The following is a 22534-nucleotide window of genomic DNA, read 5'->3' on the forward strand; positions in this document are numbered from 1 at the left end:
ACCTCACTACTTTTACCCTTTGATTTCATTTGTCTTCTGTATTATCCACTTGCATTAAGAGATGACCGAATGTAGATCTCTAAAACTGAAATTGATACAAAGAATATTCCCTTTCATGGGGAACTGTACATCCAAAAGGTCAAGGCCTTTGATAAGGTGCCACACGGGAGGCTGCTGAGTAAGGGGAGGGTGTTCGAGGTGAGTTACTGGTATGGATTGAGGATTGGCTGACTGGCAGAAGGCAGAGAGTTGGGATAAGAGGTTCTTTTTCGGAATGGCAGCCAGTGACAGGCGGTGTCCCACAGGGTTCAGTGTTGGGGCCGCAGCTGTTCACTTTATATATTAATGATCTGGATGAAGGGACTGGGGGCATTCTAGCGAAGTTTGCCGATGATACGAAGTTAGGTGGACAGGCAGATAGTACTGAGGAAGTGGGGAGGCTGCAGAAGGATCTAGACAGTTTGGGAGAGTAGTCCAGGAAATGGCTGATGGAATTCAATGTGAGCAAATGCACTTTGAAAAAAAAAAAGAACACAAGCATGGACTACCTTCTGAACGGTGAGAAAATTCATAAAGCCAAAGTACGAAGGGATCTGGGAGTGCTAGTCGAGGATTCTCTAAAAGGTAAACATGCAGGTTGAGTCCGTGATTAAGAAGGCGAATGCAATGTTGGAATATAAAAGCAGCGATGTGCTACTGAGACTTTATAAAGCTCTGGTTAGGCCCCATTGCTGCGCTTTTCCAGCAACACATTTCCATCTCTGATCTCCAGCATCTGCAGACCTCACTTTCCCCTGGAATGGTAGGTCTAACATACAAGGAACAGCTGAGGATCCTGGGATTGTATTCATTGGAGTTTAGAAGGTTAAGGGGAGAAACTTATAAGATAATACATGGCTTGGAAAGGGTGGACGCTAAGAAATTGTTTCCATTAGGCGAGGAGACTAGGACCCGTGGGCACAGCCTTAGAATTAGAGGGGGTCAATTCAGAACAGAAATGCGAAGACATTTCTTCAGCTAGAGAGTGGAAGGCCCTGTGGAATTCATTGCCGCGGAGTGCAGTGGAGGCTGGGACATTAAATGTCTTCAAGGCAGAGATTGATAAATTCTTGATGTCACAAGGAATTAAGGGCAACGGGGAGAATGTGGGTAAGTGGAGTTGAAATGCCCAGAGGAGAAAGTGAGGACTTGACTGAGACAAGGTGGGGGGAGGAGGGGAAATGAGGAAGCTGGAGAAATCGGAGTTCATCCCTTGTGGTTGGAGGGTTCCCAGGCAGAAGATGAGGCGCTCTTCCTCCAACCGTAGTGTTGCCATGGTCTGGCAATGGAGTCGTCCAAGGACCTGCATTTCCTTGGTGGAGTGGGAGGGGGAGTTGAAGTGTTGGGCTATGGGGTGGTTGGGTTGGTTGGTCTGGGTGTTGACTGAGACAAGGTGGGGGGAGGGGAAATGAGGAAGCTGGTTGAAATGCCCATCAGCCATGATTGAATGGCGGAGTGGACTCGATGGGCCGAATGGCCTTACTTCCACTCCTATGTCTTGTGGTCTTAACACACAAGAAGATAGTTACCAAGAAACGCAATAGAAACTTCTTTGTCTGAATCACAAGCACAGTGATTGGTTGAAGTGAATTGTATGGACACATTTAAAGGGTAAACAGACAAGCAGTCCAGCTGGAGGGACTAATTGACTATGGTAAGTCAACTTAGATGATAAAAGATACGGGGAGTTACAAGTGGAACATTAATACTGGCAAAGAGGTGGCTAGGACAAATGGTCTGATTTTTGTGCCATTTCGCCGATGTAATCAAATTCAAGATCAGCACAACACCATCTGAAACCAATACACTCAAGAGATCAATCCCACTGTACATCTACTAAAAATCAGATGCAAAATTTAGTAATTGATTGATGAAATAACAACTCACAAAATCAGGGTTGTAGGCAAGTCGGACAAAGCCCATGCGGAAATCCATCGACTGGTTCTCCAACATATCAACACGGATCTTTTCATCCTCTGTCTCACCCACTACGAGCAGAAGGTCAAACACAGATTCATCCGAGTGCAAATAGAAAGCAATGAAACATTGACAAATCTACAGCAGGTAACAGGACACAATCAAATACCAGAATACAGTAGGAGAGTGGGCATTTACAGTCAGATGTACAGCACAGAAACAGACCCTTCGGTCCAATTTGTCCATGCCAACCAGATAGCCTAACCTAATCCCGTCCCATTTGCCAGCACTTTGCTCATATCCCTCCAAACCCTTCCTAATCAATTACCCATCCAGATGCCTTTTAAAACGTTGTAATTGTACCAGCCTCCAACACTTCCTCTGGCAGCTCATTCCATACACACACCACCCTCTGCATGGAAAGGTTACTCCTTAGGTCCCTTTTAAATCTTGCCTCCCTCACCCTAAACCTATGCCCTTTAGTTCTGGACTCCCCACCCCAGGGAAGAGACTTTGTCTATTTATCCTATCCATGCCCCTCATGATTTTATAAACTTCTACAAGGTCACCACTCAGTATCCAACACTCCAGGGAAAAACAGCCCCAGCTCAAATCCTCCAACCCTGGCAACATCCTTGTAAATCTTCTCTAAGCCCTTTCAAGTTTCACAACATCCTTCCTACAGCAGGGAGACCAAAATTGAATGCAGTAACCTCTTTATAGTATCGTTTAGCGTTAATGAGTGGCATTGTATAGGGGCCCAAATGAGATGGTGGCAGCATCAGGAAACATGAGAGATCCATCCCAATGTCAGGAGCACTTTGCATCAATTTCAGATTTTCACAAGCAAAAAGTGATGAGAATCTCACTACACAGTGCAAGTTCCCAACTGCGGGTGAGTTTTGAATGTTAAATGACCTGTAAATGGCCACTCACCTCTTCAGTATTCAGCTACCATTCCTACCAAACACGCTCCACAAAGAGAAAACTCAACTTAGAAAGCAGCGAGTTTCCATGTTGCAAATTTAATTCACTGCCTGCTGCATACAATTACTATGGGGAATTGCCTAACTAGTGACACCAACATCCCATGAATGAAGTTTTAAAAAATTCAGAAGAATGCCTTTTTGTTTCAAGTAATATTATCAGACTGTAATTTGACAAGCGTGTCCTGAGGGCGATTACAATACATATTACTTTCTAGTTTAAACAGGTTTCAGATGGAAACAGAAAAGAGAGTCAAAAAACACCTAACCTAGCAGATGGGGAAGAGAAAAAAATAAGTTAAAAGCCCGACTTGCATCCTTGTTATTGTATTTTCAAGAAGTCCACAGTGCAATAGCTTCACCTGAAATTAAAATTCAGCTGAAAGAACCAATATTTTTAGTCAAAGTCACTAAACATTTGCTGTTATTTTGGATGGCAGCAAAATCATCTGGCATTAATGCAGTATTTCTTTTGAATATAATCGATTCTGAAAGTTACATCAGCTAGGAATACACAGTACTGTACACTTAGACTACAGTATTACAACTTGTACATTAGTTTATCAGAGCAGGAAATGTACAGGAAAAATAACCTATCTCTGGTTTTAAATATTGATCTGCTTGGAAACCTACAACTCAAAAGTTGTTCCACTTACAGTTGAGAGAGCGTAACTTGAACATCTAATAAGGAATGATTATAAACTTTGCATTGGAAGGGTTAAGAGAATTATTAAAATATTACTGCAGTTCTTGGATATTTACAAAATATTAAATTAAAATGAGATTGAAAATAACTTAGTTTAGGCTAAAATTAATTGTACAAGTCAAATAGCTTTGGAAGAAAAAAATTACAAATCACAAATGCAGACCACATTTTAAAAGGAGCGATGTCTCTGTGCATGCTACAAGCTTAATTGTACAGGAACACAAACCAAATTTTGCCAAGCTGCAAAGAAAAAGACCCAGGTTTGGAACCATTGGTCAAAGCAAACTTACCAAGATTATGTTTCCTTGCAATATAACGCATGATGGCATTGCTCTGGGTAATTTTCACATCCCCACTAATTAAGTATGGGAGCTGAAAGAGAGAGATTTTACACAATCATAGATTTTAAACACGGATGCAATTAGCGAAAGATAAAACCAAAGATTTCCGCTATTATAATCAGCATTTTACTAGGGCTAATCCTTGGGATCTTTGAACAGGTTGTTTGTTTAAATAAATTCATTTGCAAATCCATATTATTGTGCAGGCAAATTTAGATTAGATTAGGTTAGATTCCCTGTAGTGTGGAAACAGGCCCTTCAGCCCAACCAGTCCACACTGACCCTCTGAAGAGTAACCCACCCAGACCCATTTCCCTCTGAAGAATGCACCTAACACTATGGGCAATTTAGCATGGCCAATTCATCTGACCCGCACATCTTTGGGACTGTGGGAGGAAACCGGAGCACCCGGAGGAAACCCACGCAGACATGGGGAGAATGTGCAAACTCCACACAGACAGACGCCCGAGGCTGGAATCGAACCTGGGACCCTGGTGCTGCGAGGCAGCAGTGCTAACCACTGAGTCACTGTTCCACCCAAACTTAAAAGCAATATCAAACAACTATTAATTATTGTATTGATCCCTTTGACACGTGGATGCTGTACCTGAAAAACTCTGAAAAATTATTTACCACAAACCCAGCAGATACTATTCAGTGACTGGGAATTGAAACACCATTTATAATGAGATCAACCAGCTATTTATGAATTTTCTTAAAAATCTTGATGTTTCTACAGCTCAGTTGCTTAAAAAGTGTGAATGAACAAGATACCAGTAATATTTTTTAATTAGTATTGATGTTATTTTCAAAGTATTCAGCATTCGCTGGTATTTCAAATCTTTCAGTAAGGAGATAAGGTAAGCACATCTTAAACAGAATTGGAGACTGATGATTCCTTGTAAAAAAAAGAGGATAGAAATATCAGCAATCCAAATCTGATGAAACAAAGAAGGATAGCAACTGCATTCTTTTAGTGAAGAGACTGAACAGGCTGGGGCTATTTTCCCTGGAGCATCGGAGTCAGAAGGGTGACCTTGTATAGGTTTATAAAATGAGGAATATGGATAGGGCAAGCATGGTCTTTTCCCTGGGGCGAGAGTCCAAAACTAGAGGCTGTAGGTTTAAGGTCAGAGGGGAAAGACTTAGAAGGGACTGAAGGGGCAACCTTTTCACACAGAGGGTGGTGTGTGTATGGAATTAGCTTCAGAGGAAGTGGTGGAGGCTGATACAATTACAACATTTTAAAAGGCACCTGGATGGGTATATGAATAGGAAATATTTACAGGGATATGGGCCAAATGAAACTGGAGTTATCTAGGATATGTGGACTGAAGGGTCTGTTTCTATGATCAGCCACCCAGAAGCACAAGCCAATGTCCAGGGGCGTTGGTTAGAATCTCATTATAGTAAATGGTGAAGTTTGAACTAAATAAAAATATGGAATTAAAGCTAGCTTAATGGCAACCAATGCTGATTGTTGTGTAAAACAAAAAAAACACCCATCTGGTTTATTAGTATCCTTTAGGGACGGAAATCTGCCATCCTGTGCTTTGGCTCAAATATGAACAGCAGATGCACAGCAAAGAGATCAACTTTTAACTGCCCTGTGGGCAATAAGTGATAACCACATCCTTTGAAAGAAGAAGGATTAAAAAGCTTGGACAATCACAAGAGTTAAAAAAAAAATTACAATTCCCTATTTTCAGTTTTACAACAATTTTCCCCAAGAAAGGGCAAAATCAGAGATTGTGTCAACACTTACATTTGGGAAATCTAGTCCAAGCGTGTATTTCACATCAAACCAGCACGTTTTGTCATAATTGGGAGCTGGAAAATTTGAACATATTTAGGAAACACCAACACATTGATTTATTCATAAGCTAAAATTGCACAAATACCTAACCCGAATACTCAATTCCTAAACCCCCAAGGAAAATAGATGGACTAAAACAGTTCAGATTGTATCTCAGTTCATGCCTAATGTTATCAGGAAACAAGAAATAACATAATTTCCTCTCCTCCATACAGTAAAAACAAGCAAGTTAGAAACAGTAGCAACACGCTGCACATAGTTATGGCAACACAGTAACATTTTTATGGTATCAAAGGTCATTTTAATATGTCAGGATAATTAGTTTCTTTATCAAATGTTGCAAAGTGACCTGGAGTTGGGCAAACCACTGCAAAATAAGGTTGTGAATGTAACAGTTTTATGATAGCATTTGAAATTATCAACCCCACAGATCTTAATGCTAAATTTGTCAAACATATTTAAGGCTGGAATAGACAGACTTTTGGTCTTTCAGAAAAATCAAGTGAGATGGCTCTTGGACAGGAAAAAAGTAGAGTTGAGCCAAACGCAGACTGTGGTGAAAGGACCAGAAGGGACATACTTCCCACTTATTATCCCAAGCCCGAATGCAGTCCAAGTCTGAGCAACAATGGTATCTCTGTTTCTACACATTTTCAATGCAATGGAAGTCAGTTGATTGGCTCTTTGTATAAGTTGGCAAAGACCAAAAACAACTGGAATACAACAGCTGGGACATGCCAACAGCAGGTGGTTCAAACAACCTTGGGCAATCCCAAATCACATTATCTCCCACTTTAATTCAACAGGCATAAAACTAGGAAGAGGAATAGACCACTTTGCCCTTCAAGCCTGCTCTCCCATTCAGTCCGATTTTGGGTTCTCCCACAAGGGGGAAAAACCTTCCCATATCCACCCTGTCAAGACCCCTCAAGGTCTTGTACTGTAATCAAGTTGTCTCTTGATATTCCAAATCCCAGCACAAATAAACCTATCTTATCCAATAGTCTCAAAACATTTTCCCAACTACTTTGAGCATATTTACATAATGCACACTGTATTCCACACGAGCCCTGAATAACCAGAAATTTCATATAACTTCACAAACAGACAAAAATTACCTTCTCCACATGAATATAACTTGTCTTCATATGCTGTTCCAGTATATTCCAAAAGCAAGCGAATTGGCTGGGCCAACTACATAAAGATTTAAATCAGAGAGAGATCTTAGTGTCATTAACATAGTCAAGTAAAACAATAATGATCCATCATGGGTTCCTAAAGTCACTGCTTCTAAAAGATTTTCCAATCATTTGCAATGCACAAAGTCACATTATACAGAATTGCTCGAAGCAATTGAAATTGTATCAAAAAGACAACTGAAGAGAAATAAAAAAATTCTGGAGAGACTCAGCAGGTCTGGTAGCATCTGCGGAGAGAGAAACAGTCCGAAATGGCTGAGTATGCTTTGAGACAAATTAAGAGGAATCATTGCTGCATTGGGTTTCAAAAATCAACTGGCTTCTTAACACATGTAATTGTGAATGTGATTTAAGCAGATTACACCTCTGGCAGCAGAGGTCAAGGTTGTATTTGTGGAGCCTCTCCAGGTCTATTTTAGCAATAGGGAGATTCAATTCAAAACTATTTCTCGTGGGTGGGAAATGGGGTGAGAGAATGTTAATCTCTTGAATGCAACACGTAGAATCCCCAACAATCTCCATTTATATTACTGGTACACCTGGCCAAATACCAGTATCCTAAAGCACACAGCTAAACCACAGAACAAGTGCGGACAGATTCAGGAAAAGGCCATGGTGGAGGCATGGGGCAAATATCTCTCAATACAGAACAAACCTGTACATGTTGTTGGAGTGTAAGGCAAAGAGCTAGACATCTAAAATAAAATCAACAGGTTAAATTTTAAGAAGGGAAAACCAGCTGACTTGGAAAAAGCAAAAAAAAAGTGGTCGGTGTGGACTTGTTGGGCCTGTTTCCACACTGTAAGTAATCTAATCTAAATGTTTTGAGTCAAACCCTATGGGGGCACAGTTTGTATTTGGAACTATGATGCCTCCAACCAGAATAAAAAGCAAAATCCTGACAATCACAAAAACTCAGCACGTTAAAAAAAAAGTACCTATGGAGACAGAATGAGATAATATTTAAACACAAAAAAGCCCTCAAAGATGTGTCCAGTTCTGAAGGAAAGCTGAAGAGTTAAATGCAGAAATTGCTGGAAAGACTCAGCAGGTCTGGCAGCATCTGTGGAAATGATGCTCCACATTCCTGACAAAGAGCTCATGCTCAAAACATCGACTCTCCTGCTCCTCAGATGCTGCCTGACCGGCTGTGCTTTTCCAGCACCATACTTTTTCACTCAGCATCTGTGAAAAGAATACACAGAGTTAAATGTTAACTACTGGAATAGCTAATAAAAAAAAATTTCCAGAATCTGCAGTGCTTTTTTTGTCTAGTAGTTGAAAAGTTACCTGTTTCACTTTCCATAAACGCTCCCAGACCTGCTAAGCATTACCAACCACAAACACAGAATGCTGGAGAAATTCAGCAGGCGCTAACAGCCCAGACAGAATATTAACTGTTTTTCTCTTGAAAAGGTTGCCAGACTTGCTTAATTTCCCAGCATTCTCTGGGTGTGTTTCAGATTTGCAGCATCCACAGTATTTTGCCTTTAATCAAATTTTAACCAGCAGTTCCTGGTTTTAAAATGACTAACCAGTACTGGTACAGTTTAAAAGATGAACTGAAATAAAAAGGGTGTCAGCACAACTCTTGATCTGTTAGAGATGAGTCATGGCAAGATCCTTGCAGGTTGAGGAAGAAATAGCCATTTCACACTGGTCATTGAAGAACTATCCCCAAGAAAGATGAATGCCCCAGTAACCACACAAATGTATATATTAGCTAGTCCAGTAGTTACAATGCTGTGGGTCAGTTAACTGAACAGCTAGTCTGCAATGCAGAGTTACACTAGTGTAAATTCAATTGCTGCGCCAGCTGAGGTTACCATGAAGGACTCTCCTTCTCAAGCTCTCTCTGTACGCAAGGAGTGGTGACCCTCAAGTTAAACCACTCTCTCCCTATTTACTGAGAGAGTAGCCCTCCAGTCTTGAGGGGCTCTGGCAAGTTTACCCTTAGATCTGCCTCAGAACCCTTCAACCCCACGGCATCAATGTGAATTTCACGAGTTTCCCTCCACCCCACCTTACCCCAGTTCCAATTGCCCACTGTCCTCATGACCTGTCCCATGTCACAATCTTCCTTCCCACCTGTCCGCTCCACCCTATTATCTTTACCCCACCTCCATCCAACTATGGCACTCTCAGCTGCCTTCTCCCCCAGCCTCACACCCCCTCCTAATTATGTCTCCACCCCCAAGGCTCCCAGCCTCATTCCTGATAAAGGGCTTTTCCTGCTCCTCAGATGCTGCCTGACCAGCTGTGCTTTTCCAGAACCACTCATCTTGACTCAGCTGGCGCAGCAATTGAACTTACACTAGCGTTACTCTGCATTGCAGACTAGCTATTCAGTTAACTGACCCCCACCATTGTAACTACTGGACTACCTAATATATACATTTGTGTGGTTACTGGGGCATTTATCTATTCATCTGCAGTACAAACTTTCGCCAGGTTTACCTTTAATTACAATGCAAAAGTCATTGTTATTATGGGTGAAAATTATTTCTTTGTGTGTGTGTCACACACACAGACAGAAGATGGCTTTGGTTAGATCATATGGCCTGATGATCAAAATTCCAGATTTACATCCTGCCAAGTCCTCACAGTTGGCACCACAAGATGTTTCTACTTGGTTATTGTAAACTTGACGAATGTTTTCCAAAGAAGATGGATACATTGCAATACAAAGCACACAGAATTCCGTACCTCTGTTTAAAAGGTTACAGATTTAAAACCGAGCACTCAGTTTAATGCCAACAAGTTAGAGATACATTAGTAATATTCACAGCAAAAGCAAACAGGATAAATCCTAGTTCTGCAAAAATGTTACACAGTTATCACAAAATAAACAAACTGTAAACTCTAAATTTCAGAAGATGAAATATCAATGCAGCCAAGTGAACTGTCAAAGAAATATCTGGAAATGAAATATTCTTTGTATCAAATCTTGAATAGAGTGAAGAATGTAGCAAAGGCATGTTTGGAATTAAAGCAAATCTGATAAAAAGGAAAGTTGAATAAAGTATAACGTTAGCACTAACAATTAATTAAGATAGGCTGAATAGCCTTCATCAAACTTAAATATCTTGTAAACAATGTATTTATTACCATCCTTTTGGATTGCTGCTTTTGTTATTTTGTCATTTCAGTACCGCATAATTATCGGAAAGTTATATTCTGCCCTTTGTAAGAGGGCTCTAGTACAATAATGCTGCAGTTGCACTTTGCTGAGTTGACATCAGAAACAGTAATTGGAGCTTTACCAACTGGCCCTTTGTGTGTTTGCCGCTTTTTCTGGTTCTTCACGAGCTACACGGGGAAAGGAATTCCAGAGTGGGGGAATAATCGCCATTTTATAACCTCTAAAATATAAAACAGGTACTGTGTGTACTGGAAATCTGAAACAAAACACACACACACACACACACAAAGTGCTGGAGAAACTCAGCAGGTCAGTCATTCTCCATGGGGAGAGAAACAGAGTTAGAGCCTCGTGATAAAGGATGACCTTTTGTAACTGGACTCTAAACTTTAACTCTGTTTTTCTCTTCATGCCGAATGCCTGACCTGCTGAGTTTCTTCAGCACTTCCCGATTGCTCGGAGTAGCGGAACATCTAATGCTCTTAAATTTGAAAATGGAGAGAGAATGACGCAAAATACAATTGGACTGGATTCGTGTAAATTCTGCACGAAAGTGCAATTCCCCACCTCCCGATTAATGAGATTGCAGAAAACACAAAGCCCGACTTGGGCACCGTCCCAGAGCCCGCGCTCGGTTTTCTTGCTAATCTGGAGAAGGGCCCAACGATGAAATGTGCCCGGAGCTCCAGGCACCGCGAAAATGCAGCGAGTAGCCCCTGGAGCTGGGATCCTGCGGCCGGGCTAGCTTTCCCGTCTGCTCCCTTACCCCGCGGATATCCCAGTAACCGAGTGTCACTGCCATGTCCGTGCTCCCAACTTCACACAAGGAGGATCAGCTCCAGCAGCCCTCAGTGCAGGCCAAGTCTGAAACACACGCTCACCGAGCTTCAATCCCTCCCCTCTTCCACCCACACTGCTTTATATATATATCCGGCTGAGTCACAGTGTGCCTCCAGTTTATCACTTGTTCCGGTTTGATTAGAAATGCTTTCATTCACAGCCTTTAAGTTAACGTATATTTTAATGTGGGCATTAAAGGAGAAAGCGGTTGGTTAAACAAAACTCTTATTCTCTTGAATTGTGCAGTCATTGCTTCCAATTTCATCCCCATTTAAAAATTAATTTCTTCAGACCCAGAGGGAAAGCAAATAAAATCATCAGTAATACATGTAAATGAATGGTGGAGCTCCCTTATGTTTGATTTGACTTATTATTGTCACATGTACCTAGGTAAGAGATTCATCCCGAGGGAAAAAAAACAGCATGGTACAGGGAGGATGAGGCCACCATGGCTGACAAGGGAAGTCAGGAATAGCAGAAAAACAAAAGAGAAAGCATATAATGTGGTGAAGGGCAGCGGGAAACCAGATGATTGGGAAACTTACAAAGACCAACACAGGGCAACAACAAAAAAATAGTCAGGAGGGAAAAGATTAAATAGGAGGGTAAGGTAGCCTGTATTTATAAATGAAAATAGACTAGCATGAGGCTGGAAGAACACAGCAAGCCAGGTACTGAAGAGTCCTGAAGAAGGGTTACACCTGAAACGTTTACCTCTCCACCTTCTGATGCTGTCTGGCTTGCTGTGTTCTTCCAGCCTCCTGCTTGTCTGCCTTGGAATCCAGCATCTGCAGATTTTTTATTCTAACCAAGTAATATAAATGAAGACTGTAAGAGTTTCTTTAGAGTATATAATGGGCAAAAGAGAGTCAAAAGTGGACACTGGGTGACTGGAAAATGACGCTGAAGAGATAGTAGTGGGGAACAAGGAAATTGCTGAGGAACTGAATAATTGCTTCATGTCAGTCTTCACAGTGGAAAACACAAATAATATCCCAAAATTTCAAGAGAGGGACCAGAGCTGAGTATGGTGGCCATCACCAAGGAGAAGGTGTTAGAAAAACTGGATGGCCTGAAGGTAGATAAATCACCTGGATCAGATGGACTTCACCCAGGAGTTCTAAGGGAGATAGCTGAAGAGATGGTGGAGGCGTTAGTGGTGATCTTTCAGGAATTGTTAGAATCAGGAAGGGTCCCAGAGGACTGGAAAATTGCTAATGTGACTCCCCAGTTTAAAAAGGGTGTAAGGCAAAAGACAAAGACTGCTCAGCCTAACCTCTATCATGGATAAGATCCTGGAATCCATTGTGAAGGTTGAGATTACTGAATACTTGCAAGGGTCCAGTAAAATAAGGCAAAGTCAGCATGGTTTCATCAAGGGGAGGTCATGGCTGACAAATCTGCTAGAATTCTTTGAGGAAGTAACAAGCAGGTTAGACCAAGGAGAGCCAATGGATGTTATTGACCTGGACTTGATTAAGGCCTTTGACAAGGTGCTGCACAGGAAACTACTGAGTAAGGGCCCATGGTGTCAGAAGCCTGGATAGAAGCTGGGCTGTCTGGCAGAAAGTAGAGTGGGGATAAAAGGGCCCTTCTCAGGATGGCAGCCAGTGACAGGTGGTGTTCCACAAGGGTCAGTGTTGGGACCACAGCATTTCACTTTTTACATTGACAATCTAGAAGAAGGAACTGAGGGCATTCTGGCTACGTTTGCAGATAATACAAAGATAGGGAGAGGGACAGGTAGCATTGAGGAGGTGGGGAGGCTGCAGAAGGATTTAGGAGATTGTGCAAAGAAGTGGCAGATGGAGTACAACGTGGGAAAGTGTGAGGTCATGCACCTTGGGAGGAAGAATAGAGGCATGGACTGTTTTCTTGATGGGGAGAAAATTCAAAAGTCTGAAGTACAAAGAGATTTGGGAGTTCTAGTCCAGAATTCTCTCAAGGTAAACTTGCAGGTTGACTCAGTAGTTAGGAAGGCAAATGCAATGATGGCATTTATTTTGAGAGGACTTGAATATAAAAGCAGGGATGTACTTCTGAGGCTCTATAAGGCTCTAGTCAGACCACATTTGGAATATTGTGCACAGTTTTGGGCCCCATATCTCAGGAAGGATGCACTGGACCTGGAGCATGTTCAGAGGAGGTTCATGAGAATGGCCTCAGGAATGAAAAGCTTAACATATGAGGAACTTTTGTGGACTCTGGGTTTATACTCAAAGGAATTTAGAAGGATGAGGGGGGATCTAACTGAAACTTACAGAATACTGAATGGCCTGGACAGAGTAGATGTTGGGAAGGTGTTTCCTTTGGTGGGAGAGACTAGGACTCGAGGGCACAGCCTTAGAGTAAAGGGAAGATCTTTAGAACAGAAACAAAGAGAAACTTCTTCAGCCAGAGAGTGATGAATCTATGGAATTAATTACCACAGAAGGCTGTGGAGGCCAGGTCATTGAGTATATTTAAGACTGAGATCGATAAGTTCTTGAGGATCAAGGGGATCAAGGGTTTTGGGGAGAAAGTGGGAGAATGGGATGAGAAACTTATCAGCCATGATTGAATGGAGGAACAGATACGATGGGCTGAATGGCTTAATTTCTGCTCCTATGTCTTATGGTCTTACGTCTTAAAAGTTGTTTTTTCTGTGCAGTACAGGCAGATCAGATGACACAAAGTGCATCAGGGTAAAAGAACAGAGCGAGGAATACAACATTACAGCTACACAGAAGGTGCACAAAGAGTGAGATCAACATTAAATTTAAAATTTTAGATTTAAAGGAAGATGGGAAGAGCAAGAGAAAAGGCAAATGATGATATTAAGCAAAAAATGGGAGGTTCCAAGAGCACCGTGAGCCCCTGATCAAAACTGCAATCAGTGGAGAGCAGAGGGAATCCTCGCTGCTGAATAGAGTGATAACTCGCAGATGGGAAGATTATTGTTGGCTGTCGGAAGTCAATCATCTTAGTGCCCAGAGTGAATGGGGTTCTCAGAGTGGCATCCTAGGCCCAAACATCTTCAGCTGCTTTGTTGATGACCTTCCATCATAAGAGGTGAGGATGTTCACTCGTGAGATACGAATGCCTGTGTCCAACTGCAGCAAGACCTCACGACTTCGGGTTTGGACTAACAACTGGTAGAGGACATATGTGCCAAACAAGTACCATCAATGACCATCTCCAACAAGAAAAGAACATTGTCTGACATTCAATGGCATTGATTGCAATACAATGGATCCATCACTATCAACATCCTAAAGTTTACTGTTGACCAGAAAGTGAATTGGATCAGCCGTATAAATAATGTTATTTTAGAGCAGGAGCAAGTCAAAGGCTTGGAATTATACAGCAAGTAACTCACCCCTGATTCCTCAAATCATAACCATTATCTACAAGTCCAGAGTGTGATGGATGAGTGCAGTTCCAACAACACTTGACAAGCTTGACATCAAGGCAAAAGGCCATCTGCTTGATTGGCATCACACCCACCACCTTCAATATGCACCTCCTCTGCACTAATGCAGTAGCAGCAGTGTGTGCCATCTACAAGATGCACTGCAACAACTCACCAAAATTCTTTTGACAGGACCTTCGAAACCTATGTCGTCCTCCATCACCTAATGCATTGGAACACCAGGTTTGGGAGGCAAGGTCTGAAGCAGTACACAATGAAGTAAGCCATCAGCACCAACTCTTCCACTGAGATGCATGGGCTGGGCCAGTCTTTATGGAGGAGTAGGAACTTAGCCATGAGTAAAGGTGTACCAGTCATATGCAGTTGAGCAAACATGTAAAGTAATTGCTTGTATTTGATCACTGCATACTAACTTTTCAAGCAACTTTTTGATTTCTATCTTTTGCAGCTCAGACTGAGAGACTTCTACTGTTCTCGACTGTGGACCTTCTGGCTCACACTGACTGTCTGGCAGATCACACGGAGTTGAAGAGTGTGGTGCTGGAAAAGCATAGCCAGTCAGACAGCATCCAAGGAGCAGGGGAAATCAATGTTTCAAGCATAAGCCCTTCATCAAGAATGAGCCTGACTGGCTGTACTTTTCCAGCAGCACACTCTTCAACGCTGATCTCCAGCATCTGCAGTCCTCACTTTCTCCTAGATCACACTTGAAGCCTATCTCTGTCCATGGTGTTGACAAAACCAGAGAGTTTCCAACTGCTTTAGATTAGATTACTTACAGTGTGGAAACAGGCCCTTCGGCCCAACAAGTCCACACCGACCCGCAACCCACCCATACCCCTACACCTAATACTATGGGCAATTTAGCATGGCCAATTCACCTGACCTGCACATCTTTGGATTGTGGGAGGAAACCAGAGCACCTGGAGAAAACCCACGCAGACACGGGGAGAATGTGCAAACTCCACACAGACAGTTGCCTGAGGTAGGAATTGAACCCGGGTCTCTGGTGCTGTGAGGCAGCAGTGCTAACCACTGTGCCGCCGGCTTGTTTTATGCTGCTGACAGCTTCGTGTATACCTGCTATCATTGGGACACATTGCGACATGCAGCAAGTGATTCCTGAGGGAGGGATCCATTGCCACTGCCACTGCCACTGCCACCATGTTGTGAGATCACATGGTGGATAGAGAAATATCTCCGTATAAAGGTGAGAATCAACTTCTATCAACAATTCACACTGCATACATAATTGGTTGGGAGAGCATGTTTCTTGAACCCTCCAGGCTAGTTTTATTTATTCTGATATAGACAGGCATCACAGAAGATGTAATCTGTTCATTAGCATAACAGGATTTACTCATTATCCTTCACAAGTGAATTACGAGTGAAACTTGTTTGGTTTAAGTGCAAGGCAAAAGTGCCTTCAGTATTCAACAAGTGAACTAAAGAGATTGGCTTTAAATTTTCCTTCATTTCGTCGTGTACTGCAAGTGTAATGGTAGGTATAGTTCTTAATACAGGAGCACTGGGTAGATCCTGTATTCTTGATCAGGGATATCACTGAGGGCAATGTTTGCATTTGTCATCCCCCAGACCTCCTCAACAATGCTTTTATCTAATTGGATGAAAATGACAGGTACAAATGCAGGGAACAATATGACAGTAGAAAATGTTAACACTGAAATCATAGGTAAACAAAGTTCAGAGAATCGTAGAATTCCCTACATCGTGGAAAGAGGCCATTCAGCCCATCAAGTCTGCACCGACCCTTTGAAGAGCATCCCACCCAGACCCAATCCCAGCTCCCCCTAGCCTATCCCTATAACTCCACATATACCATCATTCATCCAGCTAACCTACATATCTCTGGACTGTGGGAGGAAACAGGAACACCCATGGAAACCCAAGCAAACACAGGGACAAACTCCTCACAGTCATCCAAAGCTGGAAATGAACATGGGTCCCTGACACTGTGAGGTAGCAGTGCTAACCCACTGAGCCACTGTGCTGCTCATAAGTTAACATAAAGGAATATATGCAATTTTCTGCACTCAGTGAGAACATCAGTGTGCTGACACAGGAAGGAGCATCCTTCAGCAGTTCAGTAAAACTATTGGGAGGCTGGAGATCTGAAATATAACTGATATTGAACTCAAAACATTAATTATATTTCTCTCTCCACAGATACTGCCAGATCTCCAGGACTTTGTACTTCTTGAGTCGTTCAAGTTAGATGGGATAGAAAGAAAGTTGGGATAGTTAATTTTTTTTAAAAATCGGTAACAGACTCCAATATTGACAATTCAGAGAATTAACCTCATTTCTTCTTGTTTCAAAACATTTATCCTGAAATATTTCATAAAGAATTGAATAAACTTAGCACCTTGTCCAAAACACACTGTGCTTTTTATGGGTCAATCAGTAGAATGGTTCATACAGTTTTATACCAATGTCTTCTGTTGTTGTTAAGACAAAGTTCCTCCTGAATCAAACGTTGTACCTTTTTCTCCCATAGTTTTCTATTATTTATTTGATACAGCACTATTAGACGATTTCCAGTATGTCAACATATTGCCAGATAGGGATTAAGGGACTTATATCTTTTCATACTTTCTGTCATTGGCTTTGCAAAGCTATTGCTGAGAACTATCAATATTTGATATGCTCTATAGCAACATGTTGCCTCCTCTATAGTGCAACAATCTCCTCTTTTCCATTCCCTTGCTGTAATTCCAGGAAAGAAAGTACCATTCCAATTTGAGTCATTGAACTCAAAATGTAAACTGTTTCTCTTTTCACAGATGCTACCAGACTTGCTGACTTTCTCCAATGCTTTCTGATTTTATTTCAGATTTCCAGCATCCACAGTATTTTGCCTCGATATAACATAGCACTATTGTTATATTAATTAATAAAATGTAGAACAAATAGAATGCGAGAGACACCAATCTGCTACTTTATAGAATGTACAATGAGATTATTAACTGTATAATTCTTTCATAAAAATAAGTATAAAGTTATCTCGAGTCATTAATTGCAATTACTTGTTTTATTGATGTTGCTGTTTCAATTTAGCACCTGCCACCATTTTCATTTTTCAGTAAGACAATAAATTATCTAATGACCCAGACACAATAGCTTAATTCCCATCATTACAGCTGAGGTAATGGAATTAAATTATCATTTATTAAACGCTATGCATTTTAATCCTGACAACCATTTTAGCTCATTATTGCTCAACTGTTGTGTATAAAAATCTGATTAAAGCAACTCTACTTTCAACTCACAGATTCCAATTTTGTTGCAATTAATTTATGTTTTGATTAAAGGATCTCAGTCCGTCAAATGCAAACAACATCAAAAATACAGCCCAAATGCTTTGTTTTCACTCCTTAAAATAGTCGAAAATACAAATCCATTGCTAGAGGGTTGGAGTTTAAAAATAAGGAGGTAATGCTGCAGCTGTATAGGGTGTGGGGAGGCCACATCTGGAGTACTGCGTGCAGATAGGATGTTCTAGCCTTGGATTAAAGGCTTGAGTTCGAGTCATCCAAGGCTCAATGGACTTCTTGATATATAAGCACACAGTATTGATGGATGTCACTTGTTTACATTCTTTACAATTGATAGACAAGATAAAGAGAGGAGCTCAATCATTTATTTCCTAATTAGGTATTAAAGCTGTTGAAACTAGACTCTCTTAACTTATTAATTGAGTATGACAAGGCAGACGTCAAAATCTCACACAGGATAGTCACTGATGAATCAAATAAAGATTGCAGGGGAATCTTTTTTACCCAGCAGAGAGTGGTTAGAATCTGAAATTTGCTATCATAATGAGTTCAAGCAACAAATGATTATATATTTAAGGGGAAATTAGATGAGTACATGAGGAAGAATACATGGAGATTTTGAAGGAGTCAGATCAGAAAGAGTGGGGGGGGGGGTGTGGTGTGTGGTGTGTAGACCTTTGGGCTAATTGGCCTGTTTCTGTGCTGTAAGTACTTTGCATCAGGATGGTGCTGTATTATCCGGTTCACATTATTTGTCTCCCCAATGCACCAAGTGTCACTTACCACTTTCTGATCCAGCAATAAATGCAACTGTACTGAGACAGAAAAAGGACATTTCTTAGCTCACTGCTGCCTCTCTTTTATTTATGCATCATGGAACGTGAGTGTCTCTCTCTAGACCAGCATTTATTACCCATCCCTAATCGTCCAAAGGGCAGTTAAGAGTCAACCATATTGCTGTGGGTTGGAGTTGCATATTGGGCCAGACCAGGTAACGATGACAGATTTTCTTCCTGAAACGGCATTAGTGAACCGGATGGGCTTTTCAAGCAATCAACAATAGTTTCATGGTCATCATTAGAGCCTTAAATTCAGATCCTTCATTGAATTCAAATTCCACCATATGCCATGGCAGGATTTGAACCCTGATTTCCAGAACTTTAGCTGAGTTTTTGATGAATAGGTGAGCAATAATCCAATTAGGCCATTGCCTCTCCAAATTGCCTCCTCTGCTTAGGGTCTTTATGGTGCAATGGTAATGTCCCTAATTCTGAGTTAGAAAGACCCCCATTCAAGTCCTATCTATTCCAGACATGTGCAATAGAGTCTCTGTACAGATGGAGTAGAAAATGCCTTGGCCCGCTGCTCAGGGTCCTCATGAAACAGTAGTAGTATCCCTACCTCTAAGCCAGGAGGCCTGTGTTCAAGTTGCACCTGCTCCAGAGGTCTATAATAACATCTATGAATAGGTTGATTATTCTGAATATCTTACCCCTCTGCTTCTGACCAGGATTAAGCTACAGTACATAGTTATGAATGTCTACATCTGATTAATTGTGAAACAGCCAGCAGTGCTGTATTAATGTGACCCTTGGTGAACTATTTAAGACAGAGATAGAAAGATAGGTTCTCAATTGTCAAGGGTTATGGGGAGAAAGCGGGAGAACAGGTTTGAGAAACTTACCACCAATCATTGAATGGCGGAGTAGACTCAATGGGCTGAATGGCCTAATTTCTGCTCCTATGTCTAATGGTCTAACTACATTGTAGTTCCACACCAGAAATATTGGCAGGAAAGGTTAACATCTTTCAGTTCAACACTGGTAAATATAGTCAAAAGGTGTGGTGCTGGAAAAGCACAGCTGGTCAGACAGCATCTGAGTAGCAGGAGAGTCGACATCTCGAGTGTAAGCCCTTCCTCACTTCCTCCCACTAGCAAATATCATATCTTGCTGTAAAGTGTGTGGAAGATGACTCATGAAAGATAACCAACAGCCATAGTGTAGAGTCATACAACATGGAAACAGATCTTCTTATCAGTCCATGCTGAACATAATCCCAAACTAAGCTAGTCCCACCTCCTAGATCCTAGCTCATATCTCTCCAAACCTTTCCTAATCATGTCCTTATCATGTACTTTTCTTTGGAAAGAAACCCAAACATATAAATAGAAAGCAGGAATTTTCAGCATTGCTTCACCTGAGGGCCACTGAAGATGTTACCGAGTAAGGTAACGAAACATCTGGAAATGAACCTTTCAGCTCAGCGAGCAAACCTACATCCAGATAAAAGCAAACTACTGTGGATGCTGGAATCTGAAACCAAAAGATAAAATGCTGGAAAATCTCAGCAGGTCTGGCAGCATCTGTAAGGAGAGAAAAGAGCTGATGTTTCGAGCCTAACTGACCCTTTGTCAAAGCTACATCCAGTTTTGTCTAAGTCTGCCTGCAAATGTATGGACACAGTAATCGAATGAAGGACTCTACTGTTGTAAATGTACTTCACAGGTAAAGCCCTGGATGAATTATTGTCCAGATTAAGTACCCAAATATCTCTGAAATGACTCCCAAATAAAATATCACTTTCAACATTTATGATATTGGCTCATTGAAAAGTGATTGGAGAACCTGTGTAATATTACTTAGGGTGCCATCTGTTCCTGCGCCGGTTACTGAGACAGTGATCAGTTGTCACCAGAGGTAGAGGTCATGTTCTTTGCATTAGCAATATACTTTCAATACAGAAGCAACATATTTTAGATCCTGGAAATCCAAAATAAAAGAAAACTGAAAGATCATACACTCGAGGCATCAACACTGTCTCTCTTTATAGAGTCAAACAGCACAGAAACAAACCCTTCAGTCCAACCCATCCATGCTGACCAACCTTCGCAAGATAAATTAGTCCCCTTACAGTCATACAATCATATAGATGCACAGCATGAAAACAGACCCTTTGGTCCAACTCATCCATGATGACCAGATAATCTAAATTAATCTAGTCCCATTTGCCAACATTTGGCCTATATCCCTCTAAACTCTTCTTATTCATGTACCTACTACATTTGGTCCATTTCCCTCTACACCTTTCCTATTCTTTTACTATTTAAATGACTTTTAAATGTTGTAACTACCTGCATATACCACTTCCTCTGGCAGTTCATTCCATATACAAAGAAGTTGTCTCTCAGAAAAAGTTGTCCCTCAGGTCCCTTTTAAATCTTTCTCCTCTCACCTTAAAAATATGCCCCTGATGTTGAACTCCCCCACTATAAGGAATGGACCTTTGCTATTTGTCTTAACTGTGGCCCATATGATTTCATAAACCTCTATAAAGTCACCCCACAACTTCCGAAGTTCAGGGAAAAACGTCGCAACCTATCCAGCCTTTCCCTTATCATATAAGCCCTTCAGTCTTGGCAACACTCTAGTAAATCTTTGCTGAACCCTCTCCAGTTTAATAATTTCCTTTCTGTATCAGGGCACTCAGAACTATGCACAGTACTCTAACAGTGGCCTCACCAATGTCCTATACAATCTCAATATGAAATCTCAACTCCTATACTCAATCATCTGAGCAACAAAGACCAGTGTGCTAAACACTTTAACCACCCTATCTACTACGATGCAAACTTCAAAGAATATGTACTTAAAACCCCGAGGTCTCTCTCCATTTGACAACATTAACAATGACCTTACCATTAACTGTGTAAGTCATGCCCTTGTTTATTTTACCAAAATGCAATACCTTGCATTTATCCAAATTAAACTGCATTAGCCCAATTGACAAAAGATCCTATTGTAATCTTAGATAATCTTCTTCACTATCAACTATACTAGCAATATTGGTGTCATCTGCAAACTTAAGATAACTTTATAATCCCAATTTTAAAAAAAAAAGAATTCAAATTTTACCACCTGTCAGATGGAATTCGAACCCATGATCTCAGAAGTTGTGTCTCGGCCTCTGGATTACTAGTCCAGTAACATTATCACTGTGCTACCCCTTCCTGGCTGACTACTAATTTGTCTTGAGGAGGTTAATACCAAAGGCAGTATGCATATGTGCTTAGTGCTAAATCTGGCATAAGACACATACCTGTTCTGAAGAATGGAAACACATTGTTGAATCCCACTGAATCCTAACACGTCTGTCAGAAGTTTCATTAAAAACATAACAATGATTCCTTGAAATAATGGATATCTTATGCTGATGTAGATTTTTAACTTTAGCAGTAATAATAGCTTTGTCATCTCGCATGCGTTTTTTTCCAATTTTACACAATCCTGATACTTTGGATTTGCCAATTTATGTCCAAGTAAACTGACCCTGTGCATTTCCAGTAGGACCAGCAGTGCACAACATCCAGTGGTGCCTTAAGATCCCAGGAAAAATTGGAGCAGCTTTTCTCACATTTTCTCAAATAGCTACTTTCAAAAGAAACAAAATCTTATATATAGTTAGGTGGTCTCAACAAGGGCAGTACATGTTGCATTAACGAGTGGTCAGGTGCTAAAGGAACAGAGCTTAGGATTGTAACTCTTTTAGTGACTCAAGCTGTAGTGCAAGCATTTATGGATATCAGGTATGGAGTTAGGTTGAATGAAGGTATTTTCTCCAGTTAATCACTCATGACAAATTTGGGTAAGGCACTATTGGTATCGTGCACTCATTATCATACAAAAAATTAGGTCTGTATTAGGGTAACAGGAACATAGGAAGGAAAGGAATATTCAAAACATGTACTTCTGTCTTTTAGGGTGACCCTCATGAACTTAAGATCTTTAAAAATGCAAGCCCTTTCCTGCAATGTATTACGGACAAGGTGAAGGTTACAACG

The 22534-nt window shown here is 41.1% G+C and overlaps 1 protein-coding gene across 1 annotated transcript in view; it reads right to left on the reverse strand.

Moving 5' to 3' along the window:
- The window catches only part of LOC122563089 (glutathione S-transferase Mu 1-like), a 29135-nt gene extending 18078 nt beyond the window's left edge, over positions 1-11057 (reverse strand). The window contains exons 1-5 of the mRNA XM_043716502.1: positions 10913-11057; positions 6924-6999; positions 5755-5819; positions 3939-4020; positions 1927-2027 (exon numbers count right to left, since the gene is read on the reverse strand). Coding sequence (XP_043572437.1) covers positions 1927-2027; positions 3939-4020; positions 5755-5819; positions 6924-6999; positions 10913-10948 — 360 coding nt within the window. The 5' untranslated portion in view covers positions 10949-11057. The remainder of the gene's footprint in view (positions 1-1926; positions 2028-3938; positions 4021-5754; positions 5820-6923; positions 7000-10912) is intronic.
- Between the last annotated feature and the right edge of the window lie 11477 nt (positions 11058-22534).

Source organism: Chiloscyllium plagiosum, chromosome 26 (genome assembly GCF_004010195.1).
Source record: "Chiloscyllium plagiosum isolate BGI_BamShark_2017 chromosome 26, ASM401019v2, whole genome shotgun sequence".
Classification (NCBI taxonomy): Eukaryota; Metazoa; Chordata; class Chondrichthyes; order Orectolobiformes; family Hemiscylliidae; genus Chiloscyllium; species Chiloscyllium plagiosum.